The 24,778-nt window shown below is 41.7% G+C and overlaps 2 protein-coding genes across 2 annotated transcripts; one reads left to right on the plus strand and one right to left on the minus strand.

Annotated features, from left to right (window-relative positions):
* Nucleotides 1-3,537: 3,537 nt before the first annotated feature.
* LOC121328673 (protein S100-Z-like) lies at nucleotides 3,538-5,870 on the minus strand. Its single transcript, XM_041273602.1, has 3 exons — nucleotides 5,767-5,870; nucleotides 4,872-5,037; nucleotides 3,538-3,708 (listed from the first exon to the last, which is right to left on the minus strand). The coding sequence occupies exons 2-3, from the start codon at nucleotides 5,010-5,012 to the stop codon at nucleotides 3,556-3,558; spliced, it is 294 nt and encodes a 97-aa protein (XP_041129536.1). The 5' UTR covers nucleotides 5,013-5,037; nucleotides 5,767-5,870; the 3' UTR covers nucleotides 3,538-3,555.
* A 7,968-nt stretch (nucleotides 5,871-13,838) lies between these two features.
* LOC121327316 (cholesterol 25-hydroxylase-like protein 2) lies at nucleotides 13,839-16,275 on the plus strand. Its single transcript, XM_041271274.1, has 2 exons — nucleotides 13,839-13,843; nucleotides 15,037-16,275. Exons 1-2 carry the CDS (start codon nucleotides 13,839-13,841, stop codon nucleotides 15,773-15,775), a joined length of 744 nt encoding a protein of 247 aa, XP_041127208.1. The 3' UTR covers nucleotides 15,776-16,275.
* The last annotated feature ends 8,503 nt before the right edge of the window (nucleotides 16,276-24,778 follow it).

Here is a 24,778-nt window from a genome sequence, read left to right on the forward strand (position 1 = left end):
GATTCCAAACTGTGAAGGTCTTTTTAAAGCTATAACAACAATGTCCACCTGAGGTTACTGAACAGTAGCTTTTGAGGGTACGACTTGAACAAACACTCAGCCATTCGTTATATCTCCCAAGTGGATGTATTGGAGAGATGACCGTGCCATACAAACAAAGTGAGTAAGGATGTTTGAAACCAAATGATACTGTAATAACAACTAGTAAAGTGGGTTCCTAACCATCGTTATTTCATCCTATCCAGTCAGTTAGACACACTTTTAATTCATAAGGGTTTGACCTCCTGAAATACTACCAGCCAGTTAACTAATACAGTCTGGATTTCTGGTTCTATATTCAAAGTTGATTGACAAAAATGGTAATATATTCTTAAAGATGCCAACCCAACCTGAGGTTGCTTCTGAACAGCATGCATTCACACATTCCCACATGCTGGCACCCCCTTCCTCACTATTGCGCACACCCACACTCCTGCACTGGCTTAAGAAATGCCAAGAAGCTAAGGGGCTTGCTTGTGTTGATTACTGGATTAGAGCCCTAATGCCATTGATCAATGAGATGTTTGAATGCTATTCAGGAGGGCAGGTTTGTTTACACTCTTGACCTCAGAAGTGGATGTTGTGAGCTGGAGGTTTACCTGGGGTTACACATGTGTCACTCATTTAGGCTGCTATACTATAAAGCAATGCACTTTGAGCCCTGCAATGCCCCAGCCACATTTCAAAGATTAATGGAGTTGGTGTGGTAGAGCTGGAAGACACCGGCCCATTGAAGTGCGAAGGCAGAGGACAAGCCAATGATTCTAAGGTGTAGACGTACCAAGAAATGACACAGAACAATTATGAACTGCTTCTTCATGCAACAGCTTTGCAAAGATTTAGAAAACTACAATAACAGGAGTTTTTTTTAAGGGAGGTATAGTTTATGAATAGCAGCTCTGTAAAAGACTCAGCAGCCTTTTCATTATATCAGGCTGGTGAGATATAGTTTTTCTGTTACCACAGGCTCATGATATCCCGTTTGTGATTTATGAGGTCTGACACAAACCAAGCATCAGTTTCATATTCTTTATGAAATGAGCCGCGGCGTTTGGTTATTCCTGTTTCGTGTCTAATGTTTACAATTCATATGTCATATCTGGCCCTGTTTTTCAAGAGACTGTAATGATAAGGCAAGACTTATTCAATCTACTAAGCTCCACAATAATGTAATAAAGGAACTTTCAGAAATGATGTGTTTTCCTATTTTTGATTTTACTCTGGAATGAGTAAAACTTTTTATTATTTGCCACTAAACTAGAAGCACTTTAAAGTAATGCAGCCTAGTAAGGGAACCATAGTTACTGAACACCTGTGAAGTTTTAATAAAGTGACACAATTTAGAGATATGCTGCACAATACATGGATATGATCTTCACAACACCATCAGCCTATTTTATAAGGGTAATAGTTGTTCAGGTAAAGCCTCATATAGAGTATGCTTCTGTTGTTTTGATTTGTTGCGCATATGAAATCCAACCACTGTAACTGAAAATCTGAGAAAAATGTAAAAAAGCAGACAAATGAGTGATTTTCTGATTTAGTCGATTACTTTAATAACCCACACATGCAATTCATTTAAAATAGTAAGAGAAAAGGAACAGAGACACACATTTTCACACCCAGAGTTTTTCGGGGCTATAAATGATGAATCGTGAGATCCTCTAATACGTTTGTACACTGCTATACAACAGGCTGATCAGTGAAGACTCCATGCTCCATGGTTTATGAGACATAGTGTTTCTATTGGACCCTGAACCATGTTGTTTTCAGAGCTGGGATGTTGTTTTGAAGCTCCAGACCAGCCCTTATTGGTGGGCACCCCTTGAAACCATTTCACTGTAACATGATTGTTCAGTCTGGATAATTATCTACCTGCTGTACAGGTTATTTTAATTTCTTCAGTATGTTTTTCAGGACACATTGCAGTCTATAGAGCCCCTGTGGTATTGCCAAAGTCCCACACGATTTACACAGAGTCTGTTTTTTTGCAGAGCCCTGTTTCAAATCGAATCATCTTGCCTTTCCAGGCAGCAGGGGACATGATTAATAATACTTTTAACCTTTTCGCTTCTCCCACTTCGAAATAATGAAGTTGCACTTCAGCAGAGACGGAGTGGGGGAACATGCTGAGGGAAATGTCACATTTTTCCAGCCACGGATCTTAATTTAAAATTAAATCTTGATTCATTTCCATGCCTGCAGCCCTGAGAGGCACTTGGGGTTGTATTTGACCTAATATAAAATACAAACATTACTAATGCACAGTATGCAAAGATTAGAACATTCATTGAAACATATAACTAAAAGTACACACACACACACACACACACACACACACACACACACACACACACACACACACACACACACACAGATTTGTATTGATGCAATAGCTACCTGCACACATTCAGACCCCTCCAATGCTATGGTTCTGCTTGTGCTTGTGTTTTTACCCCACTCCAGCCCACAACTTTTGGTTGTCTCATTGTTTTTTTTCTCCCAAGTCACATTCTGAAACCAAAATTTTTGCTTACAGTAATAGTTAGTTTATCAACATTTTAAGGCCAAAAGTAAATATATGTTATTTTGAGAAAATAAGACTTAATTTTTTTAGGCGCCTCAAACACCTCTGCTCTGGCCTATGAAGCAGGTTCCAGCAGATAGTTTTGTTTAGTAATGAATTGGGCTGGACTGAAATCCAGGACTCCCAAGGTGAAAGGCTTGTGAATGAACCCACAGCATTGCCTCGTACACAATCCTCTCGGGTTGAACTAGACATGTTCTGTAGCTTTCAGAAAATGCTAGTGATGACAGCTGTGTGTTTCTGCATCCAACACTGCAGACGTTACCAATATTTCAGGACTTTGCTACAGGTTTCCACTGTCGAGTTCTCTCAAGGAATTAAAGGCAAAATTCATTGAGATATGGCCCTATATCTGCTCATAACAATTGTAACAATCAAAGCTGGTTTGAGACATTTACACTTGGGGGAGGAGGGGGGTGCAGATTGAATTTCTGTCCTTGCTGTATCTATGGATGTGTATAGGGATTTTCTGTTTACTACCATAGTACCTTGAAATGTCAGTAGAGATTCAGCTTTAGGAGTTTTTTGAGAAGCTGCTCTGTGGCTGATACAGGATACTAGTTAGTAAGTTAGGGAAATCATAATCTAAGCAGAACCAGCAGTAGAGAATTATACAAGACATGTATAATATGAAAATTAAACAGCTAATGAAATCTTCTGAACTGCAGATGGTGTAAAAACATTCCCTTGAAGCTGAAGACAGTGCAGTAATAAACTATACTATAAAATTAATTTTATTAAATTTTAAGGAATAACTGGAAACCATGAAGAACAAATTCCATTATTATTATATATATATATATATATATATATATATATATATATATATATATATATATATATATATATATATATATATATATATATGTAAATGTTTACAGATAGCTGAAAGCATTTCCATACAGCTTTGTCATTCAGATGCTGGCGTGTTACTTTCCCTTTTTTCTCTGCTCGAAGAAGTCGTTGCAGGCGACGGTCAGAGCCGCCACCAGCACCACATACTCGTTGAAATCCACCTCGTTGTCTTGGTTGGAGTCCAGGTCCTTCATGATCTTATCCACCAGCTTCGGATCCTTTTGGGACTGAAACAAAAGAGAGAGGAAAATGGACTCGAGCACTGTACAGTACACAGGCCCTCGAATGCACATGCATTTGTGCGTGGCATGGCCTATTAGTTCCTATTTTGAAGCAGGTGATTTATTTATTTTGTACAATTAAATCAAATATTGAACAAAATACTTTTAGTGGTAGTCTAGACTCATACTACACCCTAACTGTAACTGAAACTATTGAACGTAACTACGTTATGTCTTGCTGATTTTATACTGTCGCAGTTGTCTTATCCCTTGCTTTAGAATAGGGCCCTGGAGCTCCCCAGGTTGCAGCAGCTCTGCAGTACAATAAAGACTGGCTCGTCTTGCAAACACTGCAGTTAAGGTTTCTGTATCCCCGGGAGGCACAGCTGAGCCTCCCGAGATGCATCTGCCGTCGCAATAGGAGGCTGTTATCAGTTCAAATCCTCAGATAAACAGAACACAACAGTGTGATCACCTCCTATAGTAAACCCCAGAGTAGCTATCGCTGTAATATCTATGCATGGGGATTTTATAGAAAAATATGTTTAGACCAGAACTTCAAAAGATAATCGATGCCAAGCATTAACAGTACAATATATATATATATATATATATATATCCATATATATATATATATATATATATATATATATATATATATATGCACGCCCTCCTTCAGCTGTGTAAAAAAAAAAACTAAACACAATGCAGTAAACTTGTTATTTTGAACAAGAATTGGAATCTTATAACCTATATATATAATATATATATATAAGATATATATATATATATATATATATATATATATAACAATATAATATATATATATATATCCTTGTGTTGTTATTTTTTATATGATATGATAAAGAATAATTTCTTGAAAGAAATAAAAAAAACCTTCACAGGTTAATTAGGCATTTTTGCAAAATGTAAATCCTGTGGCTGAAATGGTTAACTAAAGTTCACAGAGCTCAGCTTGGCTTCATTATTAAACTTAAAAAAAATATATATATACTTTTGCATCTAGCTAACATTTGCCAGAGACAGTCTGGTAAGATTAGCTGCTTCACAACGTGGAAAGCTGCTCGGCATGACTACACTGTGTCTAGATATAGTCCCGCAACACAGCAGCATTAACAGCGCATTCACGGCCAGTCACAGTGGCTTACCGACAGAAAGTCACTGAGCTCACTGCTGAGGAGCTGCTTGAGCTCCCCCTTGTTGAGCTTGAACTGGTCTCCCTCTTTGCCGGAGTAGTTGTGGAAGACAGCGATCAGGGTGTCCATGGCACTCTCAAGCTGGGTAGGCATGGTGATGAGTGAAATCAGAGGAGAGCTGAGGAAGCAAATACTAAATTAATACACAAGCCTTCTTCAATATACAAGACAGCGTTTAACAGTGAAGACTGAATCAACGCAACCTGAGGGACTAGACATGTGTGGCTATTTCAGATAGATGTCTGCTGTCATTCACGTCCCCTATAAAGCATAGCAAGGTGTAATAAAGCACATAGAGATCTGGTAAAGCATAGGGAAGCATTGCAAAGCATAAAGAGGTCTGGCAAAGTATAGGGAAGCATTGTAAAGCACAGAGAGGGATGGTAAAGCATAGGGACGCATTGTAAAGCACAGAGAGGGATGGTAATGCATAGGGACGCATTGTAAAGCACAGAGAGGGATGGTAAAGCATAGGCAAGCATAATATTAATATGGGAAAAGCATGAGTTAAAACTGCAAGCATACAGTGCAAAAACTAACATGTTAACTTTTCAAAGTGTTGTATTGAAAAATACCATCAGAAGCTGACCATTTCTTAGCACAGGAGACTGTTAATATAGGGTTTACTGTTTTCTGGTAGCCCTCTTGAAATAAACTTCAGTATTAAATACTGCCCGTTTATGATAATGGAACACACTGGCTAAAATAATTTGCAACAGACCAATCATAAGCACCAAGTAACAGAAGAAAAACATTGCTATACTGTACAAGGCTGAAGAAGATACTGACATGGCAAAAACAATATCTGAATGAACAGTGCTGGAGAAAATGAATGCAATAGACTTACCAAGGCTGGAGTTCAAGAAAGAGCTACAGATTGTGAACAGCTACGACACTACCTGTTTATAAAGGGGTTTCTGTTGTAAAAGTCCCACCCAATCTTAGTTACGTTAATTCCACAGGTGACTCGCCAATAGCAACCATGCAGTCGAATGAATACTGCTCTGTTCCAGGTAAACAGGATGCTTTAAATGCTGTCCCTTGACTCTCAGCCTCCAGTTTGTCATCCAGGTGTAAACAGCTGTCGAGTGTGTCTATCCTGTCCAGGAGCATACAGGATACTCAGATTTATAATTGCTAGAATATCTGATAGGCAATTAAATTAATTCATGTACAGTGTTTTAATATAATTAGATATAATAATATCGGACTGTCCACACATCCTCATTGTGTTAGCACAAGACCTTAGAGGCCTAATTAGCTTTTGTTTTCTCCATAGTAACCCAGCCTGCCACACTTTTTCCTGAATGGAAAAACAAGGTAACTGTTAAAGATCTTATAAGAAGCGAGTTTGACTCAGGAAGTCCTGGATTCATTTTGTCAGTTTGTGTTTCTTGCTTTTGCTACCCACTACAGTTACAACTTCAAAGCATTCATTAGTAAAAACAGTAGCAATAGACTATAGTCCTCATGTGAATGAAAGAGATCTCCAGCATTCGCTAGCTGCTCATACAGTAGGCTGCACAGCTTTTAAGGTAAAGTCACAAGGCTGTTTTATTTGGTTTGGAGGAAGCACTCTTTGCATGTAATCTTTGGGGGTAAAATGTTATTGCATAAATTAATTCTTGAGTCTCAGATGCACTGTTGTGTGTTTGATTTCATAGCCCTGGTACACAAGTGCCTCAATGTTAATCATACAGTGCAGCCTTAGTCTGGAATGGAGGCAGTGTGGTCTAGTGCTTAAACAAATGAGTTTGTAACTAGGAGGTACCTGGTTCAAATCCCAGCTCACTCATTGCCTCACTGTGTGACCCTGAGCAAGTCACTTGTGCTGTGTCTTTTGGGTGAGACGTTGTTGTAAGTGACTCTGTAGCTGATGCATAGTTCACACACCCTAGTCTATGTAAGTCGCCATGGATTAAGTCGTCTGCTAAATAAACAAATAATAAAAACTGAGTATGAAAGATTTCTAACTCTATGTTAATACATAGTCTACTGTAACCTTTACCTGGGTTATAATAAGAGCAGTGGGAGGGGAGTGTTCCACTTGTGTATTAAAATTCAAGACATATTATTGTGTGCTAATATATTCTCATCCATATATTATTCGATTTGTATTATAGTAGAAGGATACAGAGCTACAGATCACTTGAGAGCTAACACAGTTATTATTGTTTATTTCTCTATTATTGTCTATTCTATTCTTTTACATGACCTTGCTTGAAGTACAAGGACAGAGGTCAAATGACAGTTACCTTTAGACTGATGTTGGCTGTGAATCATAGCTGTCTGTGTTTTAGTCTTCTCTTCATTTCACACAAGATACTTGTCTGCCACCTAGTGGTATTATGTGGTACTGCACTAGGTAAAGGTATAAACACAATAGGTGCAAATATGTGTAACTGATCTCTGTTATCTACATATAAAAAGAGTAGCAGGTACTGTTTATAGAGGGACCTTTTTATAAGTTTACTGTGCTATACCATAATAAAATCATAGCAAAAGGGAATTCAAGAAAAGTAAAAGTATAGTTACATCACATGGTAAAGCAAAGTGAAAAGAACATAGATAACCTTGGTAAAGTGTGGTAAATGCATAGTATAAGTATGGGAAAATGAAAATGTGGTAAAAGGGTTTGTCAAAAAAAAAAATGGCAAGAATAGTGGAATCATTCTAATTGGCTAACAAGCTTTCCAACCTGTGGATCTATGTCACTGTACCAGCACAGCACAGACCTTGTAGAACCACTCTGCTTGATTCACTTGAGCAGCAATTCCCTTTGGAAGGGGTGGGATAAGCTGGGCCTATGGCACAATAACACTCTGATTGATTTCTTATTAACACCTCTATCTAGAAACTAAAGTGTTGCATTTACCTGCAAGGGATGTCTTTACCTTCTGCAGGACCTCTGCAAGCTTGTCTTGTTCCTGTAACCAGCAGCTAACACAGTGTGTCGGGGGTTTGTCCAACAGGCAATATCTTAATGGAAGTATCTGTCACAGCTGCTTCAGCTAGCACACCTCCCTCCCCAAACTGGATCTCTCTGTCACAGCTGCTTCAGCTAACACACCTCCCTCTCCAAACTGGATCTCTCTGTCACAGCTGCTTCAGCCAGCATGCCTCCCTCCCCAAACTGGATCTCTCTGTCACAGCTGCTTCAGCCAGCATGCCTCCCTCCCCAAACTGGATCTCTCTGTCACAGCTGCTTCAGCCAGCATGCCTCCCTCCCCAAACTGGATCTCTCTGTCACAGCTGCTTCAGCCAGCATGCCTTCCTCCCCAAACTGGATCTCTCTGTCACGGCTGCTTCAGTTAGCACACCTCCCTCTCCAAACTAGATCTCTCTGTCACAGCTGCTTCAGCTAACACACCTCCCTCCCCAAACTGGATCTCTCTGTCACAGCTGCTTCAGCTAGCACACCTCCCTCCCCAAACTGGATCTCTCTGTCACAGCTGCTTCAGCTAGCACACCTCCCTCCCCAAACTGGATCTCTCTGTCACAGCTGCTTCAGCTAACACACCTCCCTCCCCAAACTGGATCTCTCTGTCACAGCTGCTTCAGCCAGCATGCCTCCCTCCCCAAACTGGATCTCTCTGTCACAGCTGCTTCAGCTAGCACACCTCCCTCTCCAAACTGGATCTCTCTGTCACAGCTGCTTCAGCTAACACACCTCCCTCCCCAAACTGGATCTCTCTGTCACAGCTGCTTCAGCTAACACACCTCCCTCCCCAAACTGGATCTCTCTGTCACAGCTGCTTCAGCTAGCACACCTCCCTCCCCAAACTGGATCTCTCTGTCACAGCTGCTTCAGCCAGCACGCCTCCCTCCCCAAACTGGATCTCTCTGTCACAGCTGCTTCAGCTAGCACACCTCCCTCCCCAAACTGGATCTCTCTGTCACAGCTGCTTCAGCTAGCACACCTCCCTCCCCAAACTGGATCTCTCTGTCACAGCTGCTTCAGCTAACACACCTCCCTCCCCAAACTGGATCTCTCTGTCACAGCTGCTTCAGCTAGCACACCTCCCTCTCCAAACTGGATCTCTCTGTCACAGCTGCTTCAGCCAGCATGCCTCCCTCCCCAAACTGGATCTCTCTGTCACAGCTGCTTCAGCTAGCACACCTCCCTCTCCAAACTGGATCTCTCTGTCACAGCTGCTTCAGCCAGCACGCCTCCCTCCCCAAACTGGATCTCTCTGTCACAGCTGCTTCAGCTAGCACACCTCCCTCCCCAAACTGGATCTCTCTGTCACAGCTGCTTCAGCTAGCACACCTCCCTCTCCAAACTGGATCTCTCTGTCACAGCTGCTTCAGTTAGCATGCCTCCCTCCCCAAACTGGATCTCTCTGTCACGGCTGCTTCAGCTAGCATGCCTCCCTCCCTAAATCTTGTCCTTACCTGCCTGTAGTAAAAGCAGTGTTGAAAAGGACTCATTGGTTTTGGCCAGTGTAGCTGGAATTTTTTGATGGTCAGCGATTTAACCGCCAAGATCCTCTCTATAATGAGCGATCTTGTTAATATTAACAAACTAAATACCTTGCAGGGAGCGATGGGAACAGAAAGCTTAGGACGTTTTAATATGTTAAGTTAGATATTGGTTTGAAAGAATGAGTATTGGAAAATGCTTACGATAGTGTTTCGTATTAATCAACCCTATAATTGGCAAAAAGCAGATGTTGTCTTGAAACCTGCTTTAAATGGATTTTGTATGAACAGTGAAAAGGTTAGACTTAGTTCAGTCCCTATAACACTATGGCATTCTAATATATTAATGATAGCCTGTATTTAGATATAAATAACTGGACCTTCCATTAAAAGCTTGAAAGATTTATCAATGGAGTAAAATAACATTACAATTCCTAAGAGCAACTGTTATACTGAAGTAACTTAATCAGAAATACATCTTATAATGCTATTTAAAGTTAAACTGTTGAAAGAACAAGGTAAAAATGTATTATAACAGAAGCATGGTGTTGTCAATATTGCAAACATATTGTTAAGACACATTTACCATAATGTTCTTTTAATTTAATCGATTTAAGAATTAGTTCAGTTTCTCTAACTAAACAAAAAATATTTTAGACATTACAATATCAATTAAATTAAAGAATATAAATGTTTAGTTTATATAAATGTTTTACTGCAGTAATAAACAGAGGTATTTATTTACATAAAACTGTAGAGTTTAAAAGTGAAATAATTAAATGTTTGTCTCAGACACACAGTATAATTCTGGAAAGGCATTAGACTGTCAAAAGATAAAGCTTAGTTTTTGGCACCTCAAAGCAGGATTCAGTGTTGGCTCTTAAACACGGGATTTGCCAACCTTGAATGATAACCAACAGAAGGTGCTTTAAGAAAGACAGGCGTATGTATCTCATATTATAAGAATATAATGAGAGTTGAGTTATAAAAATTAGGATGTAAGTTTTTTGTATTATCTGAAAAGACACTGGTCCAGGCGTCTCTTGAAAAATGACCTCATGCGGTGTATTTGGAAAAGTGCTTACAGTCGAGTTTCATATTAATTAAAACACTGAGCTTGGCAAGTAAACAAGGTGTGTGGAAACCTGCTGGTGTAGGTAACTTTTAGAAACAGAGAGAGGTCAGGCTTCGTCCAAGCCAATAAATATTTAACATGTTTATTTTAGCCTGAGTTTAAATGAAAATAACTGGACTTGCCACTGTATGCTTAATGGTCTTATTCAAAGGCTTATGATAAACCCCTACACTCTTTGTCAAATACTTTGTTAACACACATTTGTATATGAAGTTAAACTGGCCCATTGACAACACACTGAAAAGGTAACTTAATATGCGGCTAAGAGGGACATATTTTTTTGACCCAGGTTAATATAAAAACATCTCTCATCTATACACATATACTTCTATTGCATTTGGTAGCAAGGACCCTGTGAACTCCAGTTTGCCTAATTTTAGGCAAAGGTTGGGTGGAAGATAGTGAACCATGAGCTCACATTCAACAGTTTTAAAAAAAAAGAGTTGACCGAGAACACATCATTAACTCAAAGATGAGAACTGTCAAAACTTTAACTAGGACTCCTGATGTATTCAATGGAGAGAAAATCCTATAAAAACCAAGGTAAAACCCCAGTCAAGTATCCTTCAACTAGCTAACTACCAGTTGGGTGATCCACGCTCTGAAGAGTTCTGAAAAACTGATTGCTGTTTGGTCGAAGTCAAGACTCTGCTTTTTGAAGACAGTTCTTATTTTTCATATATCCTACACTACACTTCCATGTACTGGAAGGTAAGCATATATTTGAATTTATATCTCGTTTATACTGGATGCATTGCTATAAGGTATAGGATTTATATTTTAGCTATTGAAAGTGATATATTGAATGTTCTAGAATGTAGCACTGGACAATTTACCTTTTTGCATTTTATAGTCTAAGAGCTTAAAACATGTTATGTATTGAAGTACTAATGGTATTAAACCTGTAAAGACACTGGATTGCCCAGATTGCTTACTTGGGATTTACGGTGGTCTGCGCAACCAACCTATCCAATCTTTAAAGCATTTAATAAACCGAAAGAGTACTGACACTGCTCTGATTCATAAAACTTCAAATTAAATTGTCTGTGTGATTTTCTTGAATATTAAAAAGTTGTCTGGATATATAGCATGCCCAGTGCACAAACAAAACCATTACAGGAGTTTAAAACATCTCTGTCCTCCTTAAACATCTCCCCTGAGTTTAAGAGTTTGCTCACAGCATAGATATATACAACTAAAAACAGTATGTGCAATTTCTGACAGTTTTGCTAAAGTCTAGCAAAAAATATAAAACAGGATATTAAACAGGCTACTGCAGATAGTCAAAAGAGGCTACTTTATGGTAGTAAACAGGTTTACAATAAATGAGCTTGTTCAGATAAACGACGTAGCAGAAAAAAGGGCTAACGAAGTCGTAGACAAATTATCTCGTGATATCGAAAAAAGAGCCTACAATAGATGCGCTCATTAAGCTGAACAAAGAGATAGCAGAATCAGCTACTAATCTCTTGGAAAGATTATCCCTGCGTAGTGGACAGGGTAGTCAAATAGGACATATTGCAATGAGTGATAGTAAGGACTCATTACATGAGGTGGCTTTCTAAGAGAGAGAGAGATAGAGAGAGAGAGAGAGAGAGAGAGAGAGAGAGAGAGAGAGAGAGAGAGAGAGAGAGAGAGAGAAACACAGGCTGGCAGAAGCCTGCAAAATGTTAGTCAAGAGAGAAATAAGGAGCTTCAGTATTCTACCTCTGAACCAGAGGAAGAGAAACTGATCACCAAAAAGTGGGAGAGACCCTTAAAAGAGCTGTTGACCTTTTTAACTGGGAGCAATGGATCCAAAGAAAGAAAGAAAAATAAGAGCAAAGCAGTAAGTCAGCTGAAGCAGCTGCAAGTAGGGAATGTTCAGTAAGTCCACCCAGAGGGGCGTCAACCAGCAAGGAGAGCGGGAGCTCACAGGCTCCACCAACTCACAAGTATAATGTGAGGCTTGTCCTAGAGAGACCAGAGAGCAGGCATGCATAGGGATCAGACCTAAGATAACACAAAACAGAAGATACAACAGGCCTCCAATTTTTAACCCATTAGCAGCAGCACCAGTCGAGATTATGACAGAAGATGTAGAACTTAAGCTTAAAACAGCTTAAGATACTAATACAGGAAGTGCAAGACATTGCCATGCCTATAAATAATTTAGGTTTTAATTTCATTTGCACAAAGAAGAAGTTTTGTTCTGAGGAGAAAAAAATGCTTACTGCCTAAAATAAAGTACTCCCGTCTCTGTTCAACTTAACCCAGGACAACTGGTTTTCAGTGACATCTCAGGGCTCGCTACCCTTATAAAGGGATCACTGGTAAACACGAAAGCACTGAAACTCAGGTGGAATAGATGGAATACTTTGCTAGCTGATCCAAAAAATAGTCTTTACCACTGTCACTGGGCTAGCCTCTAAATAAATTTTAAAAATCTTCCCCCGTCTGAAGAATGGTAGGAACGATACACAACAACAGGGCAACCGATATTTGTACCGGAATGGCTGATATTTTCCGACGGATACTGCCAGAAAAGGCAACCCAGAATATGGTATAGGAATCTCAGTTGAGAAAAATAATAATGGAATTTATGAAAAAACTCAACATCGCCCAGAAATATTAATAATAACAGACTCCGACTATTGAGCTTAAGCATTCACTATTCACTCTCTAACCTGGAAAGAGAATGGTTACTTGGACCATAGAGGCAAACCTATAGCACACGGCAACATATGAAAAAAGATTGAAAAATTGAGGGGGAGCAGAACCAGTGTTATTGCAGTTTACTGGTAATTCTATAATGGTTGCAAGGAAAGCCTGATGTTGTTTTATTTTATTTTATTACACAAATTGAAAAAAAAATTGAACTTTAAAATACAAATTAGTAATAATAAATATGAACAGTAATGTAAGTAAAAACTCTTTTGCTTTTGTAAAAGGAATGCAACAGAATTATTGTCTTGTCTTGTCAAGTAAAGCAAAACCATGCAAAGAAAAAATAATAGGGATTTAAGAGAGCAGTTTGGAAGGTACAAACTGCTTATTGAGAAAGTGTGTTGATATGCACCTTCCTCTTGAAATACAGCAGACAGTCTGTGTATTGCAAAACTATTTAAAAAAGGAAGAGAGAAAAGAAAAGGGGAGTATTTTTTTCTTTTAACACTTTCTTATATTCAATTTTAATGTGTTCTAGGCGTTTTGCCAAATGGAAGAGATCAGAGTTTAGTCTTTGTGTTTTAAATGTATATGTACTAACTTTTGCAAGTCTGTAACCAGGACTGGACAAGGGAGTGAAACTTGTTTGGAAACAATAGCTACACTGATGAGTCAGCCATTTTACTCCTTAGGGCCCCGTATACTGGAAGCAGCCAATGGGGTATGCTATTGTAAACATTGAAAAGTTACAAGTTTGAAGAAAAAATAACTTCAAGGACAGTTGAGTCTGTCTTGGTTTTAGTGATTCTATACTGTAAGTTGGTTAAGACCTATGAGTTTTTGTAACATCATTTTGAGAAATAAATATAATTTTTTAGCAAATTGGAAGTTTATTTTTCAAGTTTGTGAGATGTGTTAATTAAAACAGAGATAGCTGCTTGTAATAAGACTTTGCACTCATATTTCAATAGAGACCTTGTGAATGAATAGCTGTAAAAGGTGAAACAGGTCGCTGAATCGAGAAGCAAGAGCTTTTTTCTCTGTTACAAACTGCTGCAGGAGATATGCATTCCCAGATGATAGTGATAGTAATACAAATACATTTAAAAATGATAAAATAAAATAAAATGAAATAAATAAACGTGGACCCATAGCATGAGCATAACACTGCTCTGTTTCGTAAAAATAAAATTTTCTTGAATATTAAAAAGTTGTCTGGATATATAGCCCGCCCAGTGCTGGAACAAAACCATTACAGGAGTTTAAAACATCTCTGTCTGCCTTAAACGTCTCCCCTGGGTTTAAGAGTGTGCTCAGAGCATATATATATATATATATATATATATATATATATATATATATATATATATATATATATATATAAAGAGTATGCGACTTCTCACAACTGACACCTCACTGTTTTACTGTTTTGTTTCACTGTTACTCCTTTATAAAGCTGTGTTAGCCTCCAATTGATTTTTTTTTGTTAAATGAACCCGTTGTCTCTGTTGAATATCTATAAACTGCATTCCTATTTAAGCATAACTTGTGAGACACGTGATGTGCCAAAAGGGGATCATAAAGAACTGTTGGTGATATGTGGAAATACCTGGAAAGAATTTCAAAAGGGCGGAGGAAGTTGCAGCTGAACTCTTATTTGATGAGAATAATGTTTGCTAATAAGGTAGTTTGTTGCAGAACAGCTAGGCTTCAGCAGCCATAATAATAATCAGCATACACACTGCAATAACTTAGTGAGTAGATTTGCTGTGCTTTAACCAAATGGAATCACTAAATACAATAGAGCTATTTTGCTCATGCATCAGGTATATTTCTAAAACCAACATATCAGATTTCATCCCAGAAGCACCTGTACTTCAGCTTGTTTGGGACTACCTCCGAATGAACCACCAGGTTCAGTTCTGTATCAGTTTCTACATACTTTATTGTTTGCCTGTTCTACATGACTCTGGACTTTCTCTCAACAGTGTCACCAGCCCTTAACAGGTTCAGGCTACACCCTGAACACCCTGTGAAGCTGCAAAGCATCCTGAAAGCCGTTCGTCTCACTCTTTACAACCATATGGTCTTTGTCTTTCCAGCAGTGATTGCCCAGTGGTTCTGGAGGCCACTGCTGCCTTTGCAGGAAGAAGCCCCAGCTATCCTAGGGTTCACCTTGGGCATCCTGGGTTGCACCATCCTGTTTGATTTCCAGGACTACTTTTGGCACATGGTGCACCACAAATTCCGATGGCTCTACGTTACTTTCCATGCCACCCACCATGAGTACTATGAACCGTTCTGCTGGGTCACTCAATACATGTCCGTCTGCGAGCTGCTGAGCGTTGGCTTGTGGACCACTCTAGACCCCATCATTCTCCAATGCCATGCCCTCACTGGATACTCTTTCATGGTGTTTAATATCTGGATCTCGGTGGATGATCACAGTGGTTATGACTTCCCCTGGTCTCTGCACAACCTCATTCCCTTTGGACTCTGGGGAGACTCTGTCCAGCACGACACCCATCATCGGAGACCCTCCACCAACTTTGAACCTTTCTTCTCACATTGGGATTGGCTATGTGGCACCAACTCTGACCACAATCACTCACCAGCTATGGCAGTACAGAAGAGGGCACTTTACAAATATTAAAACAGGTTTCTAAAAGTAATTATTAGTTATAGGCAACTATATATCAGTGCTGTTATGTGTCATAATATTATTAGTATGTCATTTGAAATTAAATTTAGCGCTACTATTCCAAGGGTTTACAACAAACTTCAAAAAGTACCATTCTATGGTAATTAAGAAGGGGGTATATATTATATTTTTATATTTTATTCTAACTGTACCATTAATGAAATGCACATTGCATTAAAAAGGGTGTTTAGAACGAAATTCCAATTTGACTTACCTAATCATGGCCTGCCGGGTTCACACCAGATGTAACTGGAGCGTTCTGCTCGTCATCTCTACCACTACTACTGCTCTTAATTGTAGCTACTACCTGTATCTTGTATTTCATTTTATCCATAGTCACGTTTTTTGTAAGTGCTCTTACTTGAAACCATGCTCATCCATTCATTGTGCTCTTACTGGACTTCACTTGTATAAGCAAATATTTTTACTACAAGTTAACTGCTTTTAGTCGAACTCGCTCTTAAAGGTAATTATTTACTGTCTTTATTTTTTGCTCTTATTTGCATTGATCTTTTTTGCTACTGATTTTATAGTACTTTATAACTGCGCTTATCTGTAACATTGTACTCTGCAATGTGAGATTCTGTAATGTGATATTTTGTAATGTGATACTTTGTACTGGGATATTTTGTAACAATAGTAAGTCGCCCTGGATAAGGGCATCTGCTAAGAAATAAATAATACCAATAATCTCTTTCCTTGTTTTGTTGTTTTCTCTGAGGATGGTTAAATGCTTCTATTATGATCCCCTTATTGCACAAAATAAACCTGTTAATGTGCTGTTTCATAGTGTTTTAAGTAAGATCATTCAATATAATTTTAACACTGCTTGTATGGTGTTATTACTGTATGGTAACATGTAAATGATGAATACTTCATGTTTGTTTTCTTGTGGTTCAGTAAATCTGTTATGAGAATGTGTTTCATGTGATGTCTTTTTATGTTATTCTGCTGCTTCATGCCCATGATTAACCCACATGGGGGTTGCACTGTCGCTCCATGTTGTCTGTATTGCATTTATCCATATCAACTTTCCTATCATACTGAGAGCTCTGATCTTGCATTTACTGGCATACTTGTTTTTCATTTTCATTTTTAGTATTATCTGTGTCACAATATCTATTGTGCCAAAAGTTTGCTGGTTATTGCAAAATAACTTAAAAGTCCCAACTCCCAAATGAGATATTCCTTTTTACTTTGTTTCAAAACCAGCTATTGGCACAGAAAACTGCTATAGACACAATAAAAATATCATAATTAATACTGCATTAATAAGATGAATGGAGCTTATTTCAGGTATTTCAATGACAGTAGCTCCTATTGTTATGCAGAGGATTTTCTACATTAATGGGTGCTATTCACCACATTGTTTTGTTCTATTTATTTTTTTAAATGAAAAACAGTTTTTTCACCTTTCAAAGAAATAGTAGTTTAGTATATGATGGGGTTCCCATATTAAACAGTAGACAAGTATAACAGGATGAAGGCAGGGCACAAATCAGTGACGCTGCACACTGCAAGTGGGCATCTTAACCCCTATGCAAAAAGCACACAACTCTGCCTGTTACACGAGACACTGCTAGAAGAAACTGTTGGAAATTGAGTGGAGACAGAACTAGGAGACTCTTCTTTACACAAAGAATAGTGAGAGGATAGAAGGAGTTAGCTATCTGTGTTGATAATGCCACTTCTTAACACAGTGAAGAGCACAGATCCATCCACTTCAGCAGCTGGATCTGCACCTTCATACAATGCAGTTCAACTCACATAACAAAAGCCATCGTAAGAAAAGATAGCTAGTATAAGTTTGATTAAAAAAAAAAAAACTACAAGCCCCAGTACAGCTCATCCAACCCACAACTCCGAAATATTTCCCGCGGCTGTGCTTTTAAAATAGTATTGAACCCTGTGGCTGTGTCACACCCTGTGGCTTCTGTGGCTGTGTCACACATGCAGATTGATCCTGTACTGAACCCTGTGGCTGTGTCACACATGCAGATTGATCCTGTACTGAACCCTGTGGCTGTGTCACACATGCAGATTGATCCTGTATTGAACCCTGTGATCCTGTACTGCTGTGGCTGTGTCACACATGCAGATTGATCCTGTACTGAACCCTGTGGCTGTGTCACACATGCAGATTGATCCTGTACTGAACCCTGTGGCTGTGTCACACATGCAGATTGATCCTGTACTGAACCCTGTGGCTGTGTCACACATGCAGATTGATCCTGTACTGAACCCTGTGGCTGTGTCACACATGCAGATTGATCCTGTATTGAACCCTGTGGCTGTGTCACACATGCAGATTGATCCTGTACTGAACCCTGTGGCTGTGTCACACATGCAGATTGATCCTGTACTGAACCCTGTGGCTGTGTCACACATGCAGATTGATCCTGAACCCTGTGGCTGTGTCACACATGCAGATTGATCCTGTACTGAACCCTGTGGCTGTGTCACACATGCAGATTGATCCTGTACTGAACCCTGTGGCTGTGTCACACATGCAGATTGATCCTGTACTGAACCCTGTGGCTGTGTCACACATGCAGATTGATCCTGTACTGAACCCTGTGGCTGTGTCACACATGCAGATTGATCCTGTACTGAACCCTGTGGCTGTGTCACACATGCAGATTGATCCTGTACTGAACCCTGTGGCTGTGTCACACATGCAGATTGATCCTGTACTGAACCCTGTGGCTGTGTCACACATGCAGATTGATCCTGTACTGAACCCTGTGGCTGTGTCACACATGCAGATTGATCCTGTATTGAACCCTGTGGCTGTGTCACACATGCAGATTGATCCTGTACTGAACCCTGTGGCTGTGTCACACATGCAGATTGATCCTGTACTGAACCCTGTGGCTGTGTCACACATGCAGATTGATCCTGTATTGAACCCTGTGGCTGTGTCACACATGCAGATTGATCCTGTATTGAACCCTGTGGCTGTGTCACACATGCAGATTGATCCTGTACTGAACCCTGTGGCTGTGTCACACATGCAGATTGATCCTGTACTGAACCCTGTGGCTGTGTCACACATGCAGATTGATCCTGTACTGAACCCTGTGGCTGTGTCACACATGCAGATTGATCCTGTACTGAACCCTGTGGCTGTGTCACACATGCAGATTGATCCTGTACTGAACCCTGTGGCTGTGTCACACATGCAGATTGATCCTGTACTGAACCCTGTGGCTGTGTCACACATGCAGATTGATCCTGTGAACCCTGTGGCTGTGTCACACATGCAGATTGATCCCTGTGTGGCTGTGTCACACATGCAGATTGATCCTGTACTGAACCCTGTGGCTGTGTCACACATGCAGATTGATCCTGTACTGAACCCTGTGGCTGTGTCACACATGCAGATTGATCCTGTATTGAACCTGTGGCTGTGTCACACATGCAGATTGATCCTGTACTGAACCCTGTGGCTGTGTCACACATGCAGATTGATCCTGTATTGAACCCTGTGGCTGTGTCACACATGCAGATTGATCCTGTATTGAACCCTGTGGCTGTGTCACACATGCAGATTGATCCTGTATTGAACCCTGTGGCTGTGTCACACATGCAGATTGATCCTGTATTGAACCCTGTTGCTGTGGCTGTGTCACACATGCAGATTGATCCTGTACTGAACCCTGTGGCTGTGTCACACATGCAGATTGATCCTGTATTGAACCCTGTGGCTGTGTCACACATGCAGATTGATCCTGTACTGAACCCTGTGGCTGTGTCACACATGCAGATTGATCCTGTACTGAACCCTGTGGCTGTGTCACACATGCAGATTGATCCTGTACTGAACCCTGTGGCTGTGTCACACATGCAGATTGATCCTGTACTGAACCCTGTGGCTGTGTCACACATGCAGATTGATCCTGTACTGAACCCTGTGTCACACATGCAGATTGATCCTGTACTGAACCCTGTGGCTGTGTCACACATGCAGATTGATCCTGTACTGAACCCTGTGGCTGTGTCACACATGCAGATTGATCCTGTACTGAACCCTGTGGCTGTGTCACACATGCAGATTGATCCTGTACTGAACCCTGTGGCTGTGTCACACATGCAGATTGATCCTGTACTGAACCCCTGTGTCACACATGCTGTGGCTGTGTCACACATGCAGATTGATCCTGTACTGAACCCTGTGGCTGTGTCACACATGCAGATTGATCCTGTATTGAACCCTGTGGCTGTGTCACACATGCAGATTGATCCTGTATTGAACCCTGTGGCTGTGTCACACATGCAGATTGATCCTGTACTGAACCCTGTGGCTGTGTCACACATGCAGATTGATCCTGTACTGAACCCTGTGGCTGTGTCACACATGCAGATTGATCCTGTACTGAACCCTGTGGCTGTGTCACACATGCAGATTGATCCTGTATTGAACCCTGTGGCTGTGTCACACATGCAGATTGATCCTGTACTGAACCCTGTGGCTGTGTCACACATGCAGATTGATCCTGTATTGAACCCTGTGGCTGTGTCACACATGCAGATTGATCCTGTGAACCCTGTGGCTGTGTCACACATGCAGATTGATCCTGTATTGAACCCTGTGGTGTGTCACACATGCAGATTGATCCTGTACTGAACCCTGTGGCTGTGTCACACATGCAGATTGATCCTGTACTGAACCCTGTGGCTGTGTCACACATGCAGATTGATCCTGTACTGAACCCTGTGGCTGTGTCACACATGCAGATTGATCCTGTATTGAACCCTGTGGCTGTGTCACACATGCAGATTGATCCTGTACTGAACCCTGTGGCTGTGTCACACATGCAGATTGATCCTGTACTGAACCCTGTGGCTGTGTCACACATGCAGATTGATCCTGTACTGAACCCTGTGGCTGTGTCACACATGCAGATTGATCCTGTACTGAACCCTGTGGCTGTGTCACACATGCAGATTGATCCTGTATTGAACCCTGTGGCTGTGTCACACATGCAGATTGATCCTGTACTGAACCCTGTGGCTGTGTCACACATGCAGATTGATCCTGTACTGAACCCTGTGGCTGTGTCACACACATGATCCTGTACTGATTGTGTCCAGATTGATCCTGTACTGAACCCTGTGGCTGTGTCACACATGCAGATTGATCCTGTACTGAACCCTGTGGCTGTGTCACACATGCAGATTGATCCTGTACTGAACCCTGTGGCTGTGTCACACATGCAGATTGATCCTGTACTGAACCCTGTGGCTGTGTCACACATGCAGATTGATCCTGTACTGAACCCTGTGGCTGTGTCACACATGCAGATTGATCCTGTACTGAACCCTGTGGCTGTGTCACACATGCAGATTGATCCTGTACTGAACCCTGTGGCTGTGTCACACATGCAGATTGATCCTGTACTGAACCCTGTGGCTGTGTCACACATGCAGATTGATCCTGTACTGAACCCTGTGGCTGTGTCACACATGCAGATTGATCCTGTATTGAACCCTGTGGCTGTGTCACACATGCAGATTGATCCTGTACTGAACCCTGTGGCTGTGTCACACATGCAGATTGATCCTGTACTGAACCCTGTGGCTGTGTCACACATGCAGATTGATCCTGTACTGAACCCTGTGGCTGTGTCACACATGCAGATTGATCCTGTACTGAACCCTGTGGCTGTGTCACACATGCAGATTGATCCTGTACTGAACCCTGTGGCTGTGTCACACATGCAGATTGATCCTGTACTGAACCCTGTGGCTGTGTCACACATGCAGATTGATCCTGTACTGAACCCTGTGGCTGTGTCACACATGCAGATTGATCCTGTACTGAACCCTGTGGCTGTGTCACACATGCAGATTGATCCTGTACTGAACCCTGTGGCTGTGTCACACATGCAGATTGATCCTGTACTGAACCCTGTGGCTGTGTCACACATGCAGATTGATCCTGTACTGAACCTGTACTGAACCCTGTGGCTGTGTCACACATGCAGATTGATCCTGTACTGAACCCTGTGGCTGTGTCACACATGCAGATTGATCCTGTATGAACCCTGTACTGTGTCACACATGCAGATTGATCCTGTACTGAACCCTGGCTGTGTCACACATGCAGATTGATCCTGTACTGAACCCTGTGACTGTGTCACACATGCAGATTGATCCTGTACTGAACCCTGTGGCTGTGTCACACATGCAGATTGATCCTGTACTGAACCCTGTGGCTGTGTCACACATGCAGATTGATCCTGTATTGAACCCTGTGGCTGTGTCACACATGCAGATTGATCCTGTACTGAACCCTGTGGCTGTGTCACACATGCAGATTGATCCTGTACTGAACCCTGTGGCTGTGTCACACATGCAGATTGATCCTGTACTGAACCCTGTGGCTGTGTCACACATGCAGATTGATCCTGTACTGAACCCTGTGGCTGTGTCACACATGCAGATTGATCCTGTACTGAACCCTGTGGCTGTGTCACACATGCAGATTGATCCTGTATTGAACCCTGTGGCTGTGTCACACATGCAGATTGATCCTGTACTGAACCCTGTGGCTGTGTCACACATGCAGATTGATCCTGTATTGAACCCTGTGGCTGTGTCACACATGCAGATTGATCCTGTACTGAACCCTGTGGCTGTGTCACACATGCAGATTGATCCTGTACTGAACCCTGTGGCTGTGTCACACATGCAGATTGATCCTGTATTGTCACACATGCAGATTGATCCCTGTGGCTGTGTCACACATGCAGATTGATCCTGTACTGAACCCTGTGGCTGTGTCACACATGCAGATTGATCCTGTACTGAACCCTGTGGCTGTGTCACACATGCAGATTGATCCTGTACTGAACCCTGTGGCTGTGTCACACATGCAGATTGATCCTGTATTGAACCCTGTGGCTGTGTCACACATGCAGATTGATCCTGTACTGAACCCTGTGGCTGTGTCACACATGCAGATTGATCCTGTACTGAACCCTGTGGCTGTGTCACACATGCAGATTGATCCTGTACTGAACCCTGTGGCTGTGTCACACATGCAGATTGATCCTGTACTGAACCCTGTGGCTGTGTCACACATGCAGATTGATCCTGTACTGAACCCTGTGGCTGTATTGAGACACTGAAACAGTGTGACGTCTAACTAGGCATGACTTGGTAACGACACAGTGTGTACGTCACTAGTTATAACTGGGACACGACACCAGTTTGTACGACTACTAGACATGACTTGGAGTGTGTCACACATGCAGATTGATCCTGTACTGAACCCTGTGGCTGTGTCTGTGTCACATGCAGATTGATCCTGTATTGAACCCTGTGGCTGTGTCACACATGCAGATTGATCCTGTACTGAACCCTGTGGCTGTGTCACACATGCAGATTGATCCTGTACTGAACCCTGTGGCTGTGTCACACATGCAGATTGATCCTGTACTGAACCCTGTGGCTGTGTCACACATGCAGATTGATCCTGTACTGAACCCTGTGGCTGTGTCACACATGCAGATTGATCCTGTATTGAACCCTGTGGCTGTGTCACACATGCAGATTGATCCTGTACTGAACCCTGTGGCTGTGTCACACATGCTGATTGGTCCTGTGAACCCTGTGGCTGTGTCACACATGCAGATTGATCCTGTACTGAACCCTGTGGCTGTGTCACACATGCAGATTGATCCTGTACTGAACCCTGTGGCTGTGTCACACATGCAGATTGATCCTGTATTGAACCCTGTGGCTGTGTCACACATGCAGATTGATCCTGTACTGAACCCTGTGGCTGTGTCACACATGCAGATTGATCCTGTATTGAACCCTGTGGCTGTGTCACACATGCAGATTGATCCTGTACTGAACCCTGTGGCTGTGTCACACATGCAGATTGATCCTGTACTGAACCCTGTGGCTGTGTCACACATGCAGATTGATCCTGTACTGAACCCTGTGGCTGTGTCACACATGCAGATTGATCCTGTACTGAACCCTGTGGCTGTGTCACACATGCAGATTGATCCTGTATTGAACCCTGTGGCTGTGTCACACATGCAGATTGATCCTGTACTGAACCCTGTGGCTGTGTCACACATGCAGATTGATCCTGTACTGAACCCTGTGGCTGTGTCACACATGCAGATTGATCCTGTGAACCCTGTGGCTGTGTCACACACCCTGTACTGAACCCTGTGGCTGTGTCACACATGCAGATTGATCCTGTACTGAACCCTGTGGCTGTGTCACACATGCAGATTGATCCTGTATTGAACCCTGTGGCTGTGTCACACATGCAGATTGATCCTGTACTGAACCCTGTGGCTGTGTCACACATGCAGATTGATCCTGTACTGAACCCTGTGGCTGTGTCACACATGCAGATTGATCCTGTATTGAACCCTGTGGCTGTGTCACACATGCAGATTGATCCTGTATTGAACCCTGTGGCTGTGTCACACATGCAGATTGATCCTGTACTGAACCCTGTGGCTGTGTCACACATGCAGATTGATCCTGTATTGAACCCTGTGGCTGTGTCACACATGCAGATTGATCCTGTACTGAACCCTGTGGCTGTGTCACACATGCAGATTGATCCTGTACTGAACCCTGTGGCTGTGTCACACATGCAGATTGATCCTGTACTGAACCCTGTGGCTGTGTCACACATGCAGATTGATCCTGTACTGAACCCTGTGGCTGTGTCACACATGCAGATTGATCCTGTATTGAACCCTGTGGCTGTGTCACACATGCAGATTGATCCTGTACTGAACCCTGTGGCTGTGTCACACATGCAGATTGATCCTGTACTGAACCCTGTGGCTGTGTCACACATGCAGATTGATCCTGTACTGAACCCTGTGGCTGTGTCACACATGCAGATTGATCCTGTATTGAACCCTGTGGCTGTGTCACACATGCAGATTGATCCTGTGGCTGTGACACCCTGTT

The sequence above is a fragment of the Polyodon spathula genome, chromosome 2 (genome assembly GCF_017654505.1).
Source record: "Polyodon spathula isolate WHYD16114869_AA chromosome 2, ASM1765450v1, whole genome shotgun sequence".
Classification (NCBI taxonomy): domain Eukaryota; kingdom Metazoa; phylum Chordata; class Actinopteri; order Acipenseriformes; family Polyodontidae; genus Polyodon; species Polyodon spathula.

Coding starts and splice junctions, on each gene's coding strand:
- LOC121328673 (XM_041273602.1), bottom strand. CDS start 5,012: ATGCCTACCCAGCTTGAGAGTGCCATGGACACCCTGATCGCTGTCTTC. Junction 3,709..4,871: donor AGCTCAGTGACTTTCTGTCG/GTAAGCCACTGT, acceptor CTTTTGTTTCAG/TCCCAAAAGGATCCGAAGCT.